A 25,557-nucleotide genomic window follows, 5' to 3' on the forward strand; every position below is an offset into this window, starting at 1 on the left:
TGTTCTCAAGGAGTCTCCTCCAAGAGATCAGATTTCAGTTTAGGTCACCTGGGGTGCCACCACTCCCAAAATGCTAGACAAAAGAGGTAGGCTGGTAAGAAGTTGAGGGTGGATGAAACACTAAGACAGATGGCTGAGCATGGTAGATCCAGGCGTGGCTTCTCAGTTCTGTTCACATCTGCCCGGCAACCTGGGCAATTGGCCACCACCAGATAGGTGATAGACAGGAAGGTGAATACGTGTGCCAAGATCTGCTGAACTTGTTGGTCAACATTCTAGTTTAATACCTATCCCAGCTTCTGCAGGCAGGTATATAAGCGAGATGACTCCCTCATCACTGGTTATCTGTCAACGGCACCCAATCACTTTTGTGTCCTATTTCTGGAAAGCTACAGGCTCCTTTTGGTTATTTGGTTTCTTCTGGTGTCAGCAAGGCCCACCATGGTGGAGCGGCAAGTGGTCCAACAGCAAGGCCTCGTGTCCACCAGGCAAGCACATCTGTTGATGCTTCTGCTGGCATTGATGGGTAAGGAATTCTGCCTTTTTTTTGTGTGGCTGCTAACTCTTTTGGAGTGCAAACCTAACAGGTTTTAGATCACGAAGACCAGGACTGCTGAGATTTGTTCCTAGTCCTGGGATAGAAGGGATATGAAGCAGGGTAGTATATTTGCCATGGTCTACAAATCAGATCTACAAGGATGGTAGAAATCAGATTTGTAGGCACTACAAACTGGATCTACAAGGATGGTAGAAAATGGAGGTATAGGATTCTTCTAATCTATTTCTACTTTAACTTCTTTTATTCTTCTTAATAATTCTTTTTAAACGTATTTTTTAAATTCTTTTCAATAGACAAGAGCTGTGCTGGATCAGTCCAAAGATCTAACTCGTTCAGCATCCTGCTTCACACAGTAGTCAATGAGGTGCCTCAGAAGGCCCACAAGGAAACTGCAGAGGCCCTGCATTTGTTCCCTAACGACTGGTATTCAGAGACATATATACTCCCTCTGAACAAGGAGGTTTCATAGTCATTGCTGTATATATGCTCCAACTATTTGAAGTGATATAATTGAATGGTCACAACTGTTTCTAGTGGCAGTAATTAACAATGCATTATGTGAAGAAGAACTTTCTAGCCCTGGATCCTTGAATTTCTACACACAAAAGAAGGAAGAAGAGCCTATCAGTAGGGGGCAGTTTTGGCATGGTAGAAATGCATTTAGGAGGTGGCAGAGTTCAGTGGTAAAGCTAGACAAAAGAGGAGAAGCTCTCATGTTCAATCCGAGTCAAAGGATAGGCAACAATGGTGGTGGGCGACTCTGAGAGGGCAAGTTCCACTGAACTCAGGTATGGTTATCAGCTTTCAGGAGGGTCTGGAGATCTCCTCCAATTACAACTGATTTCTAGACTTCAGAGATCAGTTCACCTGGACCAAATGGCTGCTTTTGAGGGTGGACTCAATGGCATTATACCCCTTTGAGGTCCCTCCCCTCCACAAGCTCCACTCTCCCTGGGATCCACCTGTGTGTCGCCAGATTTCTCAACTTGGAATGAGTAACCATAACTCAGTGGTTCTATGCGTGTGGAATCCTACACATGTAGTGAACTCTACATATGTAGAATTGCTGTGTATATTATCTCGATAAGTTAGATTTCTTTCAATGGCATGGTAGCTAGCATATATGCATGTGCACATGAAACTAAGATTTCAATGTTCAGGCTCCCATATCACCTTCCACATCATACGCACACTTGTAGATGCTGAGGAAGTTTTTGAATTGTGATAATATTTTGTCAGACTATCATGTATTTTTTTCCACTTCTGATAGATCTTAAATCCCACAAAACAGTGATTTTTAAATTGGAGAAGGAATGACAGGGAAAACGAGTACAACCTTCACAAGTGATAGAGCAGAGCCTTCAGTAAGTTTAATAAGGGGAAGAGGCTGAAGATGTGACCTTCAGTATGGGAGTGTCGTGTTCCTGTTTTCATTTGTGAGATCTTGGAGGTATGGTAATCCCATGCTCAGGTTTATATTTTCCTCATGAAAACCTTGCTATCTACTTCAGGGACATTTTGTCACACACATTTTACAAATATTTTTATTGCCTTCCTTTGCGATTGTTTCTCCTTCCTTCATTATTTTTTCATTTAGAGAATCTGTATGCCTACTCTTCAAAACCTGCTTTCAATTACTCATAACTGAAATAATAAAAGCCAAAAAAGCTGAGAGAAACAATTTTTAAAAGCCATGTAATAGCTTCCTTTAGCCCAGCAAGCAGAATTAATTTTTGAGTCTTCTGATGGGGTACCAGTATTGTCTGCTTCTTCATATGACAATCAAATGTAAAAACACAACTTTGTTTCCTCTTAAGTCATTGTTGCTTTCAGGCTATGTGGAAATATGAGAAAATGCCATACTGTTGCCTCAGAGAGAACCTGAGAACCAGCAAGGCTTGAAATAGCATTCCTGCTATGCAGTACTCTCTTTGAGTTAATTCTGCGTATTAAGGGAATGTGTGCCTTTGTACTTCCTGATTTTATTTTTAATAGACAGGCGAGACCCTCACCTCTAGAGAATTTTGCTAGCAGGGGACCTGGCAACCTTCCAGTTTCCCCTCTAATTTCATTTAAAGAAGAATGAGGTGGCACTCTTATTTTTTAATTCGGACAGAGGTTTCAGAAATGTCATGTAAAGATGGCTCTGGGGGGCAGTTTCCCTTCTTTAGCATTTTAGCCCACATGTAATTGTTCCTCAGGATCACCTTAAAAAACATAAAATGAAGTAACCAACATAACATGTTCATAAAACACCATGGGTGGGATCCAGCTACTTTCCCCCACTGCTGAAAAGGGGAAGAGGATGCCCCTATAACGATGTGACCCAAATGGAAAAAAACCAGGTGGAGTCAGGCTGTAGTAAGATGGAACTGGCTAAAGTTAAATGAGGAAGCTGCTTGAATCCCAGCCCATTTTTGTTGTTGTAATGTTCATCTTGAACATACCCTAGAATGAGCCTTTGAGCGTGTTGGGAAGGTTCTTCCACAACAAATACTGAAATCTCTCCCTCTTCCCCGCAATATTTGATTTGGCACACCTGCGACTATCCTCTAAATTCAACTTGCATTTCATTTTAGAGGAAATGTGGTGGCAACCTAAGGTAGGGATGTCAACTGTAGTTTGAGAAATTCCTTGAGATCTGGGATTGGTGCCTGCGGGGAGGGAAACTGGAAGTGATGTCACAAGGAATTGCCAGAAATTTAATGGTAAAGCCATAGAGTTTCTGGTGATTCCTTGAGCGATGTGATATCACTTCTATTTCCTCCACCCATGTGACTCCTGTAGTTTAATTATTTTTTTACTCTTACTGTCTGAAGAAGTGGTGGCAGGAAGAGAGGGTTGGCAGCAGTAGTTTTCCTTTAAATATCACTTTAAGGGCTGAGAAATCTACTGTGTGCGTATAATGAGTTGCTTTTGTGTCTTTAAAATGAAATGCATACAGCTTGAAGGTTGCCAGGTTGCTTTTTCTTCTTCCAAATATCCTGGAGGTGGTTTTGATCTAGGCATTTTGACAGCTGGAATTAAGGTTGAAAGACTTCAGCTGATCTTCTCTTGCACTCTGTTTTGATTTATTAGTACATTCATATCCTATCATGGAAAAGGTGGTGAAGAACAAGTTCCCAGGAAGATTGCCAACCAAGCCCCCTCTGACCAGACCTTATTCCAGCTCAGCTTCAGGAAGAATGCTGTATGATGATGTGCATAGGGAACAGGCCCCAAAGACACTCATTTTTAGCCTATTTGATGTATAGAAAATAAGATCTAATTGTGGTTTAAGCAGGAAGTGAGCAGTGGAAGCATTTGTAATATCAATGAGCATTCTCACAAATGTAGTTTTCACATTTGTATTGTGAACTTGATTGAACTGTGTTGTTTCCCATGCAACCAAAGGCCCACACTGGTTTTTCTGCCTCTTTTATTCACAGTTAAACCATACCAGAAGTGCAGGATCTTTATAGTGTTGCTAGCATAGCTTATTATTATTCTTTTAAAAAGAAAAATCACATCACAGCCATGGCCAATGGAAACTGTGATTGTGGCTGAAAATGTCTTGTATTCCTGCTGTGTCACCTCTGTTCCCATTTCCCCATTGATAGTTTACTGATGGCTAACTGAAACCACCATGACCAGGTGCAGTATACTTCTGAATGCCAGTTTCTGGCATAAAACAGGAATGGACTATTGCCTTCATGCTAGGGTTGCCAAGTCCAATTCAAGAAATATCTGGGGACTTTGGGGGTGGAGCCAGGAGACATTGGGGTGGAGCCAAGATCAAGGCTGTGACAAGCATAATTGAATTCCAAAGGTAGTTTTGGCCATCACATTTAAAGGGACTGCACACCTTTTCAATTCCTTCCTTCCATAGGAAATAATGAAGGATAGGGGCACCTTCTTTTGGGGCTCATAGAATTGGACCCCCTGGTCCAATCTTTTTGAAACCTGGGGGGTATTTTGGGGAGAGGCACTAGATGCTCTACTGAAGATTTGGTGCCTCTACTCCAAATAACAGCCCCCTCAGAGCCCCAGATACCCGCGGATCAATTCTCCATGATTTTCTATGGGAATAAATCTCCCTAGGGAATAATAGAGTTCCCAACAGACATTTCCCTCCCCTCCCCCCGCTTTCTGACAACCCTGAAGTGGGGGAAGGGTCTCTAAACTGGGGGATCCCCTGCCCCCACCTGGGGATTGGCAACCCTACTTCATGCCTTGGCTGGGAGCTGCTGGAGGGTATCTGGTTGATGTTCATGGGCAACAGAATGCTGGACTAGATGGCCTTTTAGTCTGATCTAGCAACACTCTCCTTATGTTCTTCAGACTTTAGTCCATATTGAGACCTTCCAGGACATGTAAATATGCTCACATAGATAAATGAGAGCCAAGAGCCTGCTGCATGCAAGGGCGGTTATACTTTTGTTTACAAACACCCTGACATGCAGGCTTACTCGGTGCAGCGCTGGGGATGTGCTTGGACTTTAGGGAATGAAACTGAAATGGAAGGATTGTTTTAAACTGTACAAAATTGCATGAAATAAATGATCTTCTTGTAATTTTATTTTAGCACTGTTGTTTTAACTGTTGTTAGCCACCCTGAGCCCATCAGGAGAGGACAGGTTATAAATGTAATAAAATAAAATAATAAATAAATAACACAAACAGCACTTCTGAAGATGATTGGCAAATTTCAAGCAAGACCATGGCTGCAATCACACACAGTAAATAATGCACTTCCAATGCACTTTCCATTACTGTGTGAACTGGCAAAATCCAGTTGGAAAGTGCATTGAAAGTGGATGAAAAGTGCATTATTTAGTATGTGATTGCAGCCCATGAGAATCTGCTTTTGAAGTGCCCTGTAGCAGTTTTCCTGCTGTAGTTAGCAGGCCATTCTGTTCAGCTTCTCATTTTATTGTTTGTATGCCAAATCATCTGCTAAAGAGACAGGAATTGAACACACCAGCAAGCAACTCAAATGCTTGAAAAGGGGGAAGGTTTTTTTCTACTTAAGAACAGGTATTGAGTCAACCAGGGCTAGTCTGCTGTTTCATCTTTCAGACTCTGGTCTCCTTCACTTCCTATGCCTCTCTGGCCTATCATGTACTGATTCATCAACTCAGTAGAACATAAGAAGAGCCTGGCTGAAACAGACCAAAGGTCCATCTAGTCCAGCATCCTGTCTCACAGCAAGCCAAAAAAGCAGAGAATGAAGCCAACAGCCCTCTCCGAACTCTTCAGAGATACACTGCCTCCGAATATGGACATTGCATTAAAATTCATGGAATTCATCAGACAAAAAGAATCTGTCTAATCTACTTTTAAGGTCATCAAAGTGAATGGCTCTCACTGCATAAAATTCCATGAGCTGGGTCCAGCCAGATTTTTTCACTCCATTTGATTCAATTCTTGGCTTAGAATAACGCTTTATCATATATAGATTTTGTACACATAGGTCCTGCACTGCTTTATTGGATAGACTGTCTTTTTCTCTAACAGAAAGCTGGTTAGAGCTAACTCCATGAAGAAATATTGCCTTTTGCTTGTCCTGAATATACCGTCTATTACATTGGGTGATGTGATATTAGGGGGACAGAGAGACCATACAACAGGGGTTTTCAGTGTGGTCCCTGGTGGCACAATGATGCTCACTGACACTTTTCCTGGTGCCTCCTAAGCATTTTCAGAAAGTTGGTGGGACCACCTGGGGCTTTTATCCAGCAAGGCTTCTGACTGGCTGTGCAGATTTTTAAAAAAAATGTTGCTTTGGCAGAAGCCGCCTCCACAGCACAAGGATCTTCACTGTGTAAGTTGCAGCAGCCATTTTGTGGCTGGTTCCACCTCCTTCAGCAGCCATTTTGTGGCTACACCCACTACACTGTGGCAAAATTTCCAAGAGTGCCCACAGGTCAAAAAGGGTTGGGGACACTGGCCATTTACATTTCTAGAAATCTTTATGTCCCTGCTTAGTAATTTTTTTCTCAGAAAGTAAAGGTGTTCCAATACTCTGGGAGTTCTATGTCGAGAATTCCTGGAGTTTTCTCTGAATATCCTTACTAGATATGTAGTGGCTAGCTAGATCCTTAGCCTGACCTTGTTTTGCACCTCTTCTTTGGCAACCTTTTCCATGGGGGTGACCATAACTGTATACAGCAATTCTAACACAGTTACAATGTAACACTTATGTAAAGACGTTATCATACTGGCAGTTTTATTGTTCATCCTGTTCCTAATGAGTCTATTAGTTTGACTCCTGCCAAGCAGTCTCACAACGATCTATAAACATCTGTCAGCACTGGCTCTGCTCTGTAGAAATTGGTAACATTTTGTTTCATAGGACATATATGAATAACCTTTTGGGAAGGGAGGGGCAGAACGGGAACTTACCCCTTTTGAACTATGGTAGTGCTTACCCTTATCTTACAATGTCTTCTTTCCTTCCTTCCTCCCTCCCTCCCTTCTTTCCAACTTTATGCTGGGGTTTGGCATATATTCTTTAAAGGATTTGTGGGTATACTTGTCCTTTTTTTTTAAAGGGACTATATGAGTACTCAAAGAGCCCTGTGGTGCAGAGTGGTAAAGCTGCAGTAATGCAGTCCTAAGCTCTGCTCACGATCTAAGTTCGATCCCGGCAGAAGCTGGCTCCAGGTTGACTCAGCCTTCCATCCTTCCGAGGTCGGTAAAATGAGTACCCAGTTTGCTGGGGGGGAAGGGTAGATGACTGGAGAAGGAAATGGCAAACCACCCCGTAAAAGTCTGCCATGAAAATGTTGCGAAATGACTGGTGCTTGCACAGGGGCCTACTTTTTTTTTTTAATGAGTACTCTTCTGGTACTGTAAAAAACATGCTTTTACTGAATTTATTTCTCCTTCTCTTTCATATATTGTTTATAAATAAACCATGATTCTCGGTTTTGGGTAGGCATAGGGAGAGAGACTTGTGTTACATTGTCAGTGATTGCACATGCACTATCCATTAGACACCAGTGGAAAAAGAAGGGCTAATTGCACAGTTTTCTAACAAAAAAGCTCCGGGAGATAATGACACCCCTGGTGAAGTTTTTAAGAATCATCCAGACTGGCTGATACATGTTATTACCAAATTCTTTGACATTATTAATTTTACAGGCCCAATACCCCTGGGGTGGAATGCAAGTGTTGTGATACTTCTGTAAAAAGGGTACAGGGCTTCACTATTTGACTAACTATAGACCTGCTAGCTCTATTAACATTCTGGCCAAATTATACATCAATGCTTGCTGTAAAAACTGGGTCAACTCAAAAAGATCATTTTTCTGAGAAAGATTGCATTATGGGATTCAAAATGAATGTTTTGTGCTTGCTCACCCTGTATATAAATACATCATGATACGAACTTTGGTGCCACTGATAGGGAGAAACTGTGGGAGCAGCTTGGGAGAAATAAATTCAATCAGAGTTCCTAATCCTAATCTTTGTTATCACCAGGAATCTTTTTCCATAGGATTGTTGCTTTGCGTCCTTCTAATTAGAAGCCTGTGGCTGTTGCAGTGGCATCTTTGGTGGAATGTCCTGCTCCGGCATGCAGGCCCTATTCCACTCTGTCCTACAAGGTTTTCACAGCACCTGAAGAGGCTTTGCTCTCAATCTGGTAACCTGCTGCCACCACCAGACCTTTGTAAGGAATTGCCGACTGGGAAGGTCAGGACTCCCAGCTTTCCTTCCAAATTCAGGTCACTATGGGGACAGCTTTCTGCCATGCGCATCCCAGGAGGAATAGCCACCTGCCAATTGCTGGCCTTCCCCCTAGCGCTCCTTTTAAAATAGCATGTGGAGGTCTATGTGATACAGAGAACCACTACCAGCATCAACTGTAAAAATAAAATATTCACAAGCATACTTTTAACCAAGTGCCATATTGAGCAAAGGATTCAAAATAAATGGGTAAAATGCAATTCCTCTGTCCCTCTCTCTATACATGCCATATCAGATGTGAAAAATATAGGACAGGCTCCTGAGCTTAGGATGTCATAGATCTGTACAGAGTCACCACTACCTTGAAGCTTCTTCCAGTTCTGCAGGACAGCACATGGTTAAATGGCTGTCTCCTCCAGACCTCTGTTAAGAGTTCTGTCTGCTCTGATGTGCTCTGCACTGAATTTGGGCTCAGGGGTACAGCATCTGCTTGGGAAGCAGAAGGTCCCAGGTTTAATCCCTGGCATCTCCAAAAAGGGTCCAGGCAAATTGGTGTGAAAAACCTCAGCTTGAGACCCTGGAGAGCCGTTGCCAGTCTGAGAAGACAATACTGACTTTGATGGACCAAGGGTCCGATTCAGTATAAGGCAGCTTCATATGTTCATATGAGCTTCCTCCTCACTTCCCTGAGTCTTATTTTCTCTCTTTCTTCTCCCACTGACCTGGTCAGGTCAGGTCAAGGATGCTTTTCCTGACATCTCCAGAAATTTCTTTCCTGATGTCTCTCTCCAAACCTCTGTTCCCTGGTTGGAATGGGGGAGGAACTTGACCAATCAATTGTCTAGACCTATTAGCATTTTATGAAGGCTGGCTGAGGTCAGCCTGCAAAGCCATTGACTGACTTCCTCCTCCCTGCCTGTTCTCTGCCCACAGGGGAAAAAATCTTTTAAAAACTCAGAGCAAAGGTTTTGTTCATTTCAACCCTTCAAAGGGAAAATAAATGCATTTCTCCAGAGCATCCATGTTATTGAAATAAGCTAGGAGGGAACCCCGTATTAGCTGTATGTGCTTCCAGAAAGAGATGCATATTCTAGGTCTAAATACAATTGTAAGCAGCCTTCTTTTAAGGAGATATTGCCAAGGTTCACAAATATATGGGATTTCATACATTCCAGCTTTCCCAATTGACTGTGGGCACTTCCAATTTTCTGATTTCTTGTTCTTATCAAATTAATTCTCGATTTTTATGTCTGGGGTTTTTCTTTAGTGTGAGTTGTTTGGCTTATCGTTCTTTAGGGACTCAGTTGCACTGGCAGTGTGAATCCCAGTTCAGTTTCAGAGTTGTGAATAGATGTATTGCCGCTAGCATCAATGCATGCATATGATGAACATGAAAGTACTGTTCAGTGCACAGTTTGCTGTTCATACATCTCTGGTCACCTCTTGCAGGGCATTTATGTTTTTCTAGTTTTATCTTTAACTCAAGAAACAAACCCTTCCTAAGCCTTTAAATTAGTGGAAGAAAGGACATTGTGGAGAAAACGAATAGAGAATAGGGAAGGTAGAGTAGAGGCTTCAGTGATGTTTAAGTTAAGCACTTAAATGATGCACTGTATAAGAACTGGGAGTGTTACCAGCATGTTACTATTTCATCTGTAAAAATGCTTGAGGGTAAGGAATTTGGGTTAAATATAACGGCCCTTTCACTTCAGATCCTTATCTGTTCCGGGGGGCATTCTGAAACATGTATTGCTGTTCATTAATCTCTTTTTGGTGGGCTATGAATGCTACACAACTCAGGGGTGGGGAAACTACTTGTGGTTTGCTATTTTATTATAGTTTTAACTTGCAATGTTTTAATTATTACTGTAAGATGCCTTGAGTCAAGAGGAAAGGTAGAGTATAAATCTTCCAATTAATTCCTTAATAGTGTGACACAAGAGATTTAGCATGGCAATAAATTATGTCCATTCATTCCAGCATACTTCTTAATTAATTTATTTATTCTTAATTAATTGTTCTTAATTAATTAAGAATTATGCAGGAATGAATGAATGAACATACCTTATACTGGAGTGAATGAACATAATTAAGAATTATACTGGGATGCATGAACATAACTTGTTTAATTGAATAAGTTGTTAAATTATTTAATTAATGAAGAACGATGCTGGAATTAATAAACATTCCCACACTAAATCTTTTTTGTGTCACATTTTTACGAGCCTTTAATCATTTTGGGCAGGGAACACATAAACACAAGACAGACTGTTTTAGGTGGCCTTAAAACTACAAATCTATCATGTGGTGTGACTGCAAGTGGAACACAAAAGTACCAAAACATCTGTAAAGCTAGTAAGTGATGACAAACAACAAACCAATGTACAACCAACACCTGCCAAACATCAAGTTACTGCTGTTTCTGCAGAATTTGTCTGCTCAAGTTTGAAACTGCAGAAGAGAATTGCTCTAATAGATAGTGTTTTATTTTACAATATATTGTCCCTTTCAGAGTCAGCAATACACAGATAAACCTAGCAATCCATAAGGAGACGTTGATTGTTTTTAACAAACTTCATCCAACCTCAAGGCAAATTCCCTTCTCCACACCAGCTGAATGTTTCCGCGAACATGGTATACAAATTTCAACCAGCTGCGCCTGGAAATCCACATTACTTCATCCTCACAAATCTCAACAAGATGATTCCAGTTTTGAAATCACAGCAGAGAGTGTTTGTCTTTCTTCTCCAGCAAAGAGTCGGGCCAAGTTCTTGTGGGTTTGCTGAATTTCCCAGTTTTCTGGCAGACTGTCTGTACAAGCGGTCCCACGAACCCTGCCGACCTCTCTCTTCACCTGCAGATAACTTTCCATTGCGTTTCTCCCAGGATATTTTCCTGCCCACCTTCCTTCCTTTTAACTTCTCCTTGATGGTCTATTAATTTTACAAGCTCTTGGCCTCTTTGTTGAAGTCAGCTAAGTCAATATTGTTGCCAGCTTGTTTCTAACACTCCTGCGGGATACATTTTTCAGAAACATTCCTCCTTCCTCCTGCAGACATTAAATCACTCTGCCTCCCTCTGCATGCTTTTTCTTTTTTTACCAACTGCCTCCAAGTTCTCGTTTTTCTGCTTCGCCCTTTGATCTTGGTAGATTATTTCTGTGTGGTTGTGGTTTTGTAGAGATTTAAATCAGCAGCACTTGAATGTGCTTTGATGCTCCTGTGTATCCTAATTGCAGCTGCTTGTTATTAGAAGCTCTTAGACTTTTCCATCCAAACTTGGAGGAATCTGTGATCCTATGCTTTTGCTCCTGAACCATTTTGAACTTTGTGATCCAGAGGGATGGATCCACCAGGGTCCACCCTGTCACTAGGCAAACTAGGTCATTGCTTAGGGCTCTGATCTTCTGGGGGTGCCAAATTGGGCATCCCTATATGACTCTGAGATGTTATCAGTGTGGGAGAGGGCGCCAGAGGTTAGCCTTGCCTAGAGTGCCAAACAGTCTAGGGCCAGCCCTGGGATCCACCATTTTAGGTCAATCTCGTGTTTTAACAATTTATTAATAACATATGGTTACAATATTTAATTGTCTCTTTTCTATACTAACCCATATGATATTTCAACCCTCCCTCCCTCCCTCCAGTATTTGACTTCCCCGAAGTTATAAATTTAAATTCAATTATAAAGGTACCGCTAACCTATCAAAGTTCCATATTTTTCTTTTCTCATTAATACTAAAAAATTGTCCAATGTCTTTTTACATTCCACTCTTTCTCCATATATCCTTTAAATTTCTTCCTCTCCTTTTTGAATATATCTAAATCTTTGGGTGTTTTCGCACTTACCTTTTACTGGCGCGACGACCCTCCTCACGCCGGCGGATCTGCAGTGATTTCGCACTAGAAGCGCCGGCGCAGTCCATTGCGCCGGCTACTTCCGTCGCTAAGCCAGCGCAAACGGAAACCGCCAAGAAGCAGGGAAACGTTTGCGCTGGCTTAGCGACAGAAGTAGCCGGCTCTTTGGGCTGCGCCGGCGCTTCTAGTGCGAAATCACTGCAGATCCGCCGGCGTGAGGAGGGTCGTCGCGCCAGTAAAACGTAAGTGCGAAAACACCCATAGTCTCTTAAAGTTTTAGTTAATTTGTCCATCTCACTCCACGATAAAACTTTCACAATCCAATCCCATTTCTCTGGTATTTTTCCCTGTTTCCACAGCTGCGCATACAATGTCCTAGCAGCAATTTTAGGTCAATCTCAATGAGTTCTTCTCCTCCTTTCTCCTCCCACCCCAATACCACATTTTTTAAAATCAATGCAGATCCTATGGACAAATGGGACCCCCCTCCTCTTTTCACTAGCCAAAAATGCAACCAGATTCAACCCAGAGTTTATTTGTGCCCCTTTTTAAAGGCAAGATTTTAGTTGAATCCTGTTCTTGATGGATCTAATAGCAAACAACATGGCTCACATCAGTCATAAAAGCAGCAAAAGACACTGGCCTTCTGGGGGTGCTAAATTAGACGTCCCCATGTGACTTGGTGATGTTATCAGCACAGGGAAGTCCCAGAAGTTAGCCTTGCCTAGGTCTAGGGCTGCCCCTGTCAGGATGTCATGCAGGGATGCTCTGGTATTTTGGTGAAACTGTTTTTTTCAGTCTCAAAACCATAGAGTCTGCCCAAATACCATGCAAAGTCCCTGATGTGATGACAACACTTCCAGGTCATGTCATTGTATTGCAGATATTGTGCAGCAGACAGACAGACAGCTGGTCAGTGGTGGAGAGGTTCCCCCACTGGGACCTGGGGGCTGCCAACCTAAGACTATGCCTAAATCCTGTTAAATATTACAGAACCCTTTTTTCTACATCTGGGACACTGTAGGTTTCACTGCCACAGGAGGTGGTGGCAGCTACAAACATGGACAGCTTCAAGAGAGGGTTGGATAAACATATGGAGCAGAAGTCCATCAGTGGCTATTAGCCACAGGGTATTGATGGAACTCTCTGTCTGGGGTAGAGATGCTCTGTATTCTTTGATTAGGGGGGAACAATGGGAGGGCTTCTAGTATCTTGGCCCCACTGGTAAACCTCCTGATGGCACCTGGGTTTTTTGGCCCTGTGTGACACAGGGTGTTGGACCAGTTGGGCCATTGGCCTAATCCAACATGTCTTCTCTTATGTTCTTATGGAAGGTAGCTTCATTACTTTTCACACACAGTTAATCTCATCCAGTTCTCATGATAGTCCCTATCCCACATACTTTTAGTATATGAGACCCACTGAGCATTTTTAAAACTGTCAAGGAACAGAGAAACATGCATCTATTATACAGTTGGAATTAAATAGCAACATTTTAAAGGAATATAAAGCCAAATCTACATTACAGACTAAAACTCCCTGTCTTTGTGGAATCCTTGGAACTTCTTTGAGGTAATTTGTTTGGGGGAAGGGGAAAGGCTAAGGATTCTGAGTGAGAATTCAGCATGCTCATAAAACCTCAGGATTGCTTACAGAAAGCCACAATAAACCAAACATCAGATTGCTGGGCAGATATGCCTTGAACTGAATTGAAAATAGCTTATTTCCCAACATTAACCCTACTCAAAATTTTAAAGAAAACCATGAAAGATTCCTACCACTGTTTTGGCTCCTTGTCATTAAAAAACATGCTGTGGTTTCCTTCAACAGTTAATATGAATCATACTGTAGTAGACTGGCTATGGGTTGAACATAACTAGGTTGAATGATGAAAAGGGAAAGTAGGGTTTTCTTTGACAACCAAAAAAGGACTATTCTGGGGTCTCCATGGAGAAAAAAATGTGGGATGGGGACTGTTGAAAGGAGAAATGGGAGATATTGAACTAAATCTGGATGAATCCAACTCATGGTATTTCAACACCTTCATCCTAAGTACTCAATTCATATGCTAGATCAGATAACTTTTCCACATCTTTTTGAAGTGCTGGAATTGGCTAAACCAATTGGTTTCCACTGGTAGATCACTCTTCTTGGATCAAGGCCGAAGTAACTGTTCTTGTAGCTGTGGAGAATAATGACAATGTCTGGATGCACATAAACATTTCCATTCCTATTTATTGCTGTGGGGGTACATGGTTACTAAAATAAATGAGACTCCTGCATTCATACATTTGCTGCTGTGGACAAAAGTCATGTTGGATGGGGGCTGTATTAAGAAAGGGAATTGAAAGAAATTGATTGAAAAAGTTGGTTGACCCTAACACATGACTGGGTGAATGAGGCCATTTTGTTTTCTTCTCAAGGCTGAGGTTCAGGAGTCAAGGCAGAAATCAAGACAGAAGCAGGAACAGTGATTCTGGACCCCTTGGCAAAAATAAAATAAAATAAATCCAGAATCACTGTGGCCTCACCACGAGGCCCCACACTCCTGGGCTCAAGCAAGGACTGGATCTCAGCCTGTGATGTGGGAGGGAGATGCTGCTGCCCCCAGAAACTGGCTGCCCGAGCCTCAAATGGGTGGGTGCAAGAAGTGGCCACTAATACTGAGCTAGCTGCCCAAGCCTCAAATGGGGCAGCCATGAAAAGCTGCTGTTGCTAAGCTGGCTGCTCCATCCACTAGGAGTTAGAAATAGCACCCCCCCACACACCGGATGGGTCCTGGAGCAGTTACCCTCCTTGTCTGTTGATTAAGGCTGTCCCTGTGCAGGAGTCAATAAGACAGAGCCAACAACATTGTACCATGTAGGCTAGACAATTCTGGTTTGGAAAATCCTGAAAATCCTGGAGATTTAGGTGTAGAGCCAGGGAGAGTAGGGTTTGGAAAGGGGATGGACCAGTATAATAAATATGGTCCATTTTCCAAAGCAGCTATTTTCTCCATGGGAATTTATCTCTGTAGTCTGGAGATTGTTGTAATTCCTGGAGATCTCCAGGCTGCACTTGAAGACTGGCAACTCTTTGAAAGCTGAGGGTGAACTGAGATCTTATGTATTAATACAAGGAAGAGGATATGCAAGCATTAACCTTCCAGGGGCTGCGTATCGGCCTTATTGTTGTTTTTAATGGTTTTATTATGTTGGAATCCACTCTGAGCCCTCACGGGAAAGGGCGGAATATAAATTTATGGAAATAAATAAATAAACAAACAAACAAACAAATAAATAAAGATGCCATGCCTGGTTATGGTAGTGAGTACTCCAACAGGGCTGTTTCAGGACTTTGTGAGACCTGAGGGGCCATTTGGGGGAGAGACCTCATGTGCAACAGTAGGCTCTGGGGTAGAGGGTCCAGGGTCCAAGTTTGAGAGAGAAGGCAGGGTTGTATCTCTGGGTAAGGGAGCTGATTCTGAAGAAGAAGAAAAAAGAAGAAGACTTGGTTTTGTACCCTATCCTTCACTACCCAGAGTCTTGGAGTGGCTCACAATCACCTTCCCTTCCCTCCTCACAATAGGCATCTTGTGAGGCAGGTGGGGAGGAGTGGGGAATCAAACACAATTCTCCAGATTAGAATCTGCTGCTCTTAACTACTACATCAAACTAGCTGTCTGGCTTCTCGATTTCCTCTGGAGGTGGTCCTGGAGGTGCATCAACTACCTCCTTCAGTGTAGTCATTCCCTGAAATCTGAATCTTTGATCTCTTTGTCTTACAAGAAGGAATCCATATTCTAGTCCATGGCAAATTTATAATATGATTTTAAAGATGCATATCACCACAGCAGACCTAAGCATGTTCTTTCTGTGACTTCCTGCTACTAGAAACTAATGGAGGTAGTATTTCTAAGAACATGAAAGTGTTACTATCTGAACACGTATGGTATGATGTCATTGTAAGGCATTGGAGGAGGGGGAAGGATGACTCATTGGCAGAGCATGTGCCTTGCATAGAGAAGATACTAGGCTCAGTCCCTGGCATCTCTGGTTGAAGAATCTCAATAAAGACCCTGAGGAACTGGGGAGCCATTGCCAGTCAGAGTAGGCAATTCAGATATAAGTCAGTTTTATGTGTGTAGCAGAAAAATAATAGGGAAGAAATAACAACACTTTGGAAAAGTCATCTTGGGTTGGATTTCCAAAATAACTTGAACTCCACAGTGACTGCCTTCTATAGTTGTTTCCATGATGTTCCAGTTATGTGTCTTAATTCCACTTGGACAAATAAGAAGTTAAGAGGAGTGTGCTGGATCAAATCCCACTTAGTCCAGTTTCCTGCAATGGTCAACGAAATAACCAAGCAGGGGGACAGAGGCCAAAGCCTCTGATGGTTGTTATCCTCCAGCAGTTGGTAGTCAGAAATCTACTGCCTCTGAGCATAGAGGTAACATTTAGCCAAACTGTAACAGCTATTGATGAACCATTCCATGAATGGTGGTTGATGGATAGTACATTACACTGGAGACTGTCATTCCAGCAGTTGAATGGACATTGCCTGGGTGGTCTGTAACTGTGTCTTCACACAACTAACAAGGCACATTAGAAATGCTTTGAAAGTATTCATGGGCACTGTGGGAATAATGCTTCTCAGAAGTGTTAGTCAGGTTTTAGGTGAGTGCATTGAGAATAGATCTTGTGTGCATCAACCCCCATGTTTTCATGTCATTGTGTATGAATGCTCACTGAATTTCTTTTGTAAAACATGAGCCATTTTAACATTATTTTTAAATTAATTATACACTGAATGTATATTATACATAGATACAGTTGCATGTTCTAAGTATAAATAGCGTGCAAAAATTGTGTGATGTGTACACTACAAAGGTATCTATAAAACCACAAAAACAGAGAACAGAAACCCACTATCAAAACTGGAAACAAATGTAAAAAAGAAATTAAATTGGGATAATTTGTTTCTCTTTGTCTAAAATGTAGCTCAGAAATTTTGCCAGCGATGAGAGATTCTAGGACAGACATGCTGTGCAAATATATCCGTATGAAATGGTTTCCTGAGGGAATGCAGGGTATGCATTTTAAAAAATGTTATTAGCTAGATTTTCATGTTTTATGATTTTACCATGCTTTACTTTGTAGAGCGGCAGTTTCTCTGTAGAGATGGCCTATGGACTTTCTAACTAAGCAAGCAAACAAAACTAGGAATTAGGGTCTTTAGTTTGAAGGCCAAATTCTATGCTCAGAGATTATATGTACTGACTGCTTGGTGCTACCAGCAGATGGGAAAAGGCAATGTTATGGGCCCTGTGGCAGTACCATCTCCTTGGTGACTTCTCCTGGAAATGGCTACAGGATAGGTCACAAATAACTGTGTTGAACAGGCATCCACCCCAGACCCCATTGTGAGAGGTAACAGGGCCTCTGACTGCCTTGGAACATAGCGCCTCAGGGAAAATGTGTAGTTCAGGGGTTGTGTCATTTCACCTCCTCTTTTTCTCACTGTGCTAACGAGGGTAGCGATATCATCTTAACGAGCCTGCGCCAGACGAGTGCCGGCATGGAAAGATCATTAATGCCGATGAAAGAGGCGCCGTAATAGTTTCTTGAGTTGATTCTGATGATGTTATAATTGGGTTTCAGGGCGTTGGCAAGTGGGTGGGGGAAAGTAAATTATGGCTTCATGAAATTAGTTTTGAAGAGGGAGATTGTCTTCGGAACACGGGGCCTTGATCTGGAATGGAAAGTGTGTTGCCATGGCAGAACGGCACACTGATCTGATCAAGAGGGACAAGGAAGGATCAATGTTCCAGACAGTGGAGAATTCTGGGCCATTCCAGTTTATTGTTTCCTAATTGTGACTGGCGACAGGAAGGCCTGCATCTATGTGAGTTGGGATGAAGCGATGGGTTAGGCTGGGAGCCAGCTTAGCTGCCCCACCTCAGGTAGGCACTGCTGCATTTTTCCAAAGCCACCGATCCATATGCCTTCCTGTTCCTTAATCTTGGATAATTGTGTCCTCTGATGGAAGACCAAGTAAGATACAGGTCTGGGCAGACTACTCTGAAAAGAAGGCCCAAAGGTTTCTGGTTCTGTTCAGGACTCCAGCATGTGAAAATGGCAGAAGATTTTCATTTCAGCTAGATGAGCTCTTACTCTGTTTTTCTCATTGTCTTTACAGCTCTCAAACTTATTGAGATTGTCAAAGCCCATCTATTAATATGTTTGCACTTCCCCCCATTTTGCTTCAGGTTCATGTTTTATACATGCACAGCACACTTATTCATTAAAAAAAAATCTAGGCTTTCCTTTGAAGCTCTTTGGAGCTTTCACTGAAATTTTCCAACACACTATATGATGTCAATGGGTTCTGGGAACTAACAACGGCTTCCCAGTGGTCCATGGAGTTGGCATGTGGTTAGCTTTTGGTCCTGAGTCTTTGGGAGGGAAGGGGGTGGGCCCTTTGGGTTTCTCAAGATACAGTTCTGGATACAAGAGCACCTATTTGTAATGAAGAATAGGTACCCACTGGGGATGCTATATGGCTGGTTAGGAATATAAATCTGGGTCTCTTAGGCCAAGCGACACTTTTAGGTTTCCTGGGTCATCTCTCATATGTGTCTTGTTGCGTTGCAGGTGTGCAGGAAAACCAGGCATCCAGAGGTGAGTGCATATTTATTGAAAATCTAGCATATGTTTTGTGAGCAGTGCATAACCTACCACAAATTTTGTTAGTCTTTAAGGTGCTACTGGACTTGTACTATTTTCTGCTGCTACAGACAGATTAACACGGTTACCCGTCTTGATCTAGCATATATAATGATTTTGTCTGAGTGCATCATGAATTCCAGGAGAAAAGATTGACTGAACACATTTGACCTGGTTCAGTGCGATCTCAGCGTGCTGCTCAGAACCAAGTCAGAGACTTCCCATGATCCTCTTCTCTCCCTTGCAGCCTGTGGGCAGCCTCCCATCAGCCTCAACCGGATTGTGAAGGGACAGGACACAGTGCCCGGCGAGTTTCCCTGGCAGATCAGTTTACAGTTGAACAAAAAACATCTGTGCGGGGGCTCCCTCATCTCGGATGAATGGGTTGTAACTGCAGCACACTGCTTTTATCAGTGAGTAGATGAGGCTGGGAAATCTGGGTATAGCTGACACTCCCCTGACCCCGCTGTCTCCCACCCTGGAACATCTCTCGACGCTGCCCCACACTTGCCATCCTGTTTCCAGGTTTAGGGATTTGTCCCAATATCGTGTCCTTCTGGGGGTCAACCAGCTGTCCAACCCTGGCCCACAGGCATGTTGCTTGGAAGTGAAGCAGGTCATCGTCAACCCAATGTATGCCGGCCAGACAACCAGCGGGGATATTGCCCTCGTGCAGCTGTCAAAGAGAGTCCGCTATTCAGACTTGATCTTGCCCATCTGCCTGCCGGATGCCTCTGTGAACTTTCCCCCAGGCAAACTGTGCTGGGTCACTGGCTGGGGCAACTTGCGCCATTCAGGTAGGTCTAGGAAAGAGAACTTAGATGGTGGAGAAAGTGAAAATCTTGGAACAGAATGACAGGGTTGAGGGCAAGAGGTGCTGAGGGTCTAGCATGCTTTGTGATCCTGTTGTATCCTGCCTGCCTTATTATCATTGTTATGGTTGTCACTCAATTTACTGAAAGCTTAGCTAGCTGACTACAGGATTTGTGATAAACTTAATGAGTGGCATTTACTGAATTATTACATTATTACATTAGCTAAAACACAGAGGAAAAATGTTTTCTTCATATATTGTTTTATTCTTATGCAAATTAGTGGATCAAACCTGGATAGATTTTCAGAGAAAATGCACAATTATTCAGAAGAAAGTCTTGATCTTAGTTTTCAGATATGTTACAAACACAACCAGTGTTTCCTCTAAGCTGAGTTAGCATGAGCTGTATGTTGTTAGCCATTTGGTCATGTCTGACTCTTGATGATTCTATGGGCCAGCTCTCTCAGTTTCCTATTTTGTATTGTTTCTTTGAGTTGTTCTAAGCTCGGTCTGGTGTCAACTTTTATGATGTCTAGCCACCGTGTTCTTTGATGGCCTGGTTTCCCTTTGCCGCTAACCAATCCAAGCATAATCGCTTTTTCTAATGAGTTCTAGTGTGAGCAATCTCACAGGTTTTTTTAGCTTCTGGCTTGACATTTTTGTCTTAGCTCAGGAAAAATGGCCCCAGAGCAATCTACTTTATGTGGTAGCTCACAATTTTAATGCCAGTAGCTCATGAAGCAGAATTTTTTGCTCACAGGATTCCACAGTTTAGAGGGAGCATTGGTCACAACAGAGGTATCCGGGAAAATGAATGCTTTGTATCAAAAGATGCCTGCCACCCACTTAGTTATTTTCTCTACTAAAACTCTGATATTCCATCTTTCCCTGTGGTTGAGGGAGGCATGCAAGTCCTAAAACATACAAATGGAACAAACCCCTAACAAAACCATGTCCCTGGAAAAGAAAATGCCTGTGCCCTACACCCTATTAAAAGCCCTAGATTTATAAGTACTTGCATTGAAAATAACTGGCATTTAAAAAAGATTCTGCTGCCCAATTGCTCAAGGGCAAGCCTTCTCTTCAGCTTAGTGGAAGGAGCAAGAGAGAGCGAGTGAGCGAGCAAGACCCTTTCCATCAACTGGCCTCCCTGCCAGAAGCTGGTCACTCTGTAGCCTGGAGCTATTTTAGTACTCAACAAAATCAGAACCATCTGCTCTGACTGGCAGCAGGTCTCCAGAGTCTCTGATGTCACAGGGAAAGGGAAATGAAGTGGAGAGACTGGGAAGAATATGTGGCAGAATTGGGATGTTATACGAACACCAGAGGAACCCTGTGGGATCAGACCAAAGGTCCATTTAATACAGCATCCTGGGCAATATCCAACCAGCTTTTTCACCTAGTCTCATGCAGCACTCTTTAATATAGTCCCCCCATTCCATATAGGGTTTTTAAAATTTGATCTCTAGAGCAACTGCTTTGGATAACCAACAAGGATCCCTCCTCCCTTTCTCACCAGTGGAACACCTGGTTGAATTTGTATCTAACAGTAATAGCCAAGTAACTCTGGAAGATCCACAGAGGCATCAAACTTCAGCCTATTATTACTTCTGAGTCACTGGCGTTGAGACCCCCCCCCCCCTCAAACATTAGTGGCCCTATTTAATTAGACTTCCCATTTAGCTATCTGGGGTGACAGCCCTATTTCCCACACCCATGTAATTGAAAAGAAGAAGGAAAAAATGGTCTCCACATAGCAACAGTTTAGGAAGTGATATCACATCCTCCCCAAACTCTGCCTTCCCCAGGAAACCCCGCCCCCCCATATCTCTTGTTGTTTGCTGAGGCAATGTTGACCACCTTACATTCAACCTTATATGATTGGCTATCTTATCTGCCAGTGCACCTGTCTGTTATTAACACAGTGGCTTGGGAAATGGCAGCAGGTATGTGGGAGGAGCCCAGGAGGGTGGACTTTAGGAATCTCCGGTTCAGTGGTGTGCGGTGTTGTCATTGCAGTTGACCTTCCCTCCCCACAAACCCTCCAGAAGTTGCAGGTGCCCATCATTGACTCCAAGACATGCAGCAAACTTTACCAAACCAACATGGGTGATGGCCTAACCCCACGAATAATCAAGGACGATATGATCTGTGCTGGGTTTGCTGAAGGCCGGAGAGATGCCTGCAAGGTGAGATAACCACAGCTTTTGCTAATTGAAGGGTAGGCAAAGGTATAGCATAAGACTGGAAAATCTTGCTGGATCAAAACTAAAATCACATTAGCCCAGCATCCGTTTCCCTGATGTGGCTATCTGGCTATTTCCTGGAAGCTCATAAGCAGGACACGGAAGCAATAGCTTTCAGTAGACTAGTTCTGAAGCAGTTCAATTTGGTTATCATGGTTCTAGTAGCCCTATGCCCTAACTATGCCCACCACCAATACCCCTATCAGCCGTGCATTTGTTTTTAGAGCCATCTAAACCAGTGGTCACCTCCCGCCCCATTTGGGAGGCAGTGAATTCTATAAAATGCCAGGCATGAAAAAAGAATTTGATTTTGGCCCTCCTGAATCCATACAGATCAATTTCATTAGAAGTTCCCCACTTCTATTCTACTAGAATGGGAGAAAGAGAAAAGATCTTTTCAGACATTGGATCCATGATTGCTAGGAGTACTGTAACCTCACAAAGTGTGAGGGTGCTCTACTCATAACACACTGATATGTGTGGTCACAATTTTGTGTGAAGGGAGCAATCTGCAGATTTTAAATAAAGTAAGTATGGCATTGTTTTAACCTTTTGTTCTTTATATTTGTTAGTTTGGTTGATATTTTGTCTACAAGCCATTGTCCCATACAGGCTTTTGGAAAAATCACAGTAATACAATAGCTCACAGGAAATTGCTGCCCATTCAGGTTCAAGGATAAGTTGTTATTGTAACAGATCAAAGGTTTTTGCTGTGAAAATCACTGCATTTTCAAACACATTTATCTGTCCATATCAATTCCGCTGGAAAGTGTTACTGGATTTTCTTAGTTCCACTAATAACTTGTTCTTTTTGTCTATTACAGTCAGATCCTGTAATTTAAACATTAAGTCTTATCATCCGGTATTGTTTGATCTTTCCAGAATTTAGCAACACAGACGTTTCCAGAAGTTAGGTATAACAAAAATATGTTAGATTAAGGTTTGGATCCAGCCAGTTTTTACACTCTGGGCGTTTTCGCACTGACCTTAATCGGCAGCGATGCCCCTCTTCACCGCGCAGGATCTGCGCGGATTTCGCACCAATTGCCAAAAAACAGTTTCCATTTGCGCCGCAAAAGCCGTGGGACTTTGCGGCTCTTCCGGGTGCTCCGCGGCAATTAGTGCGAAATCCGCGCAGATCCTGCGCGGTGAAGAGGGGCGTTGCTGCCGATTAAGGTCAGTGCGAAAACACCCTCAGTCTCACCCAGTTTCCCTCCTTATTATAGCATCAGTTTGTCTATGCAGCTCTTGTAATCCTCAGTTTAGAAGTTTTGTCGTTAAAAGAGGCCCCTCCACACCAGTTTTGTAGTTAAAGGAGACCCCTGCTCACCAGTGAAAAAGTGGGTTGGATTCAATCTTTTCTCATCTTAACTTCCTACCATTCCTAGAATGTTACCTCAAAATATTTCTAGCAGACCTGGTAACCCATAGCCAATATTATCACTCAGTTTTTGAATTTCACAATTTAGTCATGAACAGTCTGGCTTTCAACATTTATCATCCAGTCTGAGAATTCCATGCTCAGAACTTAATTTCCAAACATATACTGGCCCAGTTTCGATCAGAACCACAGTGTGCAAGGAGGGGAAGCTTAATACCCATCCCCACATCATTTTCTGACCTGAAAAGGCCGTAGGAGTCACTTTTTCTGGGGAAACATGAATACTGATGTGCTATGTTTGAATTCCTCCAATAGTACAGCTCCCTTGGACCATTTTAGGCTGGGAAAGTGTGCAGGGGGAAGGTTTAAGGATCCCCTTTTTGTACATCATGTTTCCAATCTGAAGAGGCCTAATGTGTGTCAGCAATAAAGCCTGAATACAGAAGGATCAGCTTCAAGAGGGGATTGGAAAAACATATGGAGCAGAGGTCTACCAGTGGCTAGATGGAATTCTCTGTCTGGGGCAGTGATGCTTTGTATTCTTGGTGCTTTTTTGGGGGGGGGGCAACAGTGGGAGGGCTTCTAGTGTCCTGGCCCTACTGGTGGACCTCTGATGGCACCTGCGTTCTTTGGCCACTGTGTGACAGAGTGTTGGACTCGATGGACCATTGGCCTGATTCAACATGCCTTCTCTTATGGTCTTAACTTCCAAAGAATGTCTGGTTCTGATTGACATGAGTGGGATGGTCACATGGGGAACACAAGAACTTTGTAATGCACAAACTGGTCCGTAGACAAGATGTTTTTGTCATTACTGATTTCTATTATCTTGGTTCCCAGGGCGACTCTGGAGGTCCCATGGTGTGTTTTGTTGGTCATTCCTGGGTCTTGGCTGGCATTGTCAGCTGGGGAGAAGGATGTGCTATCAAGAACCGTCCTGGCGTGTATAGTCGACTTACATACTATCAAAACTGGATCCACAGCTACATCCCAGATATCAAATTTGTCAGAGACCCGAATGGCCGTGAATTATGGGATTGGCGATCAGATACTAGAGGTCAAAAGGGTCCTGGACTTCACCTATCTGGCCATGCTTCCTCCCTCATTGCCAACTTTGAGATGTTATTGGTGTGTCTACTGATTCTCATGTAACCAAGAGACAGAGGAAAGTTTCCTTCTTTTCTTAACCACCCAGTTATAGAACATCGTTAAAGACACTGTTGACCTTCTGCTGACCTCTCTGGACTGAATTTGTCTGAGTGAAGCATAAGCTATAGCAGTACTAAACAACTTGGGTTTCGTTGTCTCTTTAAAAGGATATAAAAGGTTTTTCTATTTATTATTGGAAATTTATTTTAGAATAGTTGCTATCTGTTTCAGGAGAGACATTTCAAGAACTTAAATACAGCACAAGCAAATTGATTAAAATAATTCATATTCTTCAACCTCAGAGGATGATCTTACATTGGGTAGAAATGGTGGGGAAAGTGAGGATTTTTGCAAGTTATTTTTTCAACTTTGTCAATATTATTTAAAAAAAAACAAACCACTGCTTAGCTAGCAGACTAACTTTCCCACTGCAAAATAAATGCCGGTATTCTAAAGTTGTCAGAATCACCATAAACACCAAGACAAGTCCAGTAGCAACTCAGAGACCATCAGCATTTTTGGCAGTATGAGTTTTCAAAAATAGAAGTTCCCTTTGTTAGATACAAGTAAGAATGGAGATTTATAATCCCTGTATCCCAGTCTGAAGGTGGTAGGATGATTCAAAGAAAGGTGTCGAGATGCAGATGTGCAATGCAAAATGTAACTGGCTTTGATTAAAGCAGGAGCGAAATGCTTAGGGACAGAAAAATAGCAATTGTCATGAGATAAGACTCCTGTGCCCTTATTCAGCCCTGGAGGAGGGTCCACAAACATTATATGTAAGATGTTAGAAATGCATATTGTGATGATCTGACATTTTCAAATGCAGCTGCTTGAAGAATCAATTAAACATTTAAATACATGAAGATGTCTAATACCAAGGGCTATTATGCAGATGTTTTCCTTCACTTTTGCTGTGCATTTCTGTTGGGTTTTCTTTTTCATTCTGCATTCATCCCCCCTCCCTCCTTCAGTACTCAGTTTGCTTTCTGGTTGCTGTTTCTCTGGGTTTTCTGAGAGTGGTTTTGTGTAGATTTTCCCCTTGGTTCACTTCCGAGCTGAAGCTAATTCAAAAGCATACAGATTCCCTTGGGACCCCCCCCCCTTTTTTTTTTTTGCTGCCTCTTGAAGGTCACTCTCCCACCCACATCAGGTCATTCCACCCACTGTGCA

At 42.6% G+C, this 25,557-nt stretch overlaps 1 protein-coding gene across 1 annotated transcript; it reads left to right on the forward strand.

Annotated features, from left to right (window-relative positions):
• On the forward strand, positions 1 to 24,741 carry LOC132584098 (serine protease 27-like). The gene is made up of 6 exons (XM_060255892.1): positions 1 to 526; positions 18,723 to 18,749; positions 19,042 to 19,207; positions 19,320 to 19,591; positions 21,628 to 21,797; positions 24,076 to 24,741. Exons 1-6 carry the CDS (start codon positions 442 to 444, stop codon positions 24,385 to 24,387), a joined length of 1,032 nt encoding a protein of 343 aa, XP_060111875.1. The 5' UTR covers positions 1 to 441; the 3' UTR covers positions 24,388 to 24,741.
• The last annotated feature ends 816 nt before the right edge of the window (positions 24,742 to 25,557 follow it).

This window comes from Heteronotia binoei, chromosome 15 (genome assembly GCF_032191835.1).
Source record: "Heteronotia binoei isolate CCM8104 ecotype False Entrance Well chromosome 15, APGP_CSIRO_Hbin_v1, whole genome shotgun sequence".
In the NCBI taxonomy this organism is placed as follows: Eukaryota; Metazoa; Chordata; class Lepidosauria; order Squamata; family Gekkonidae; genus Heteronotia; species Heteronotia binoei.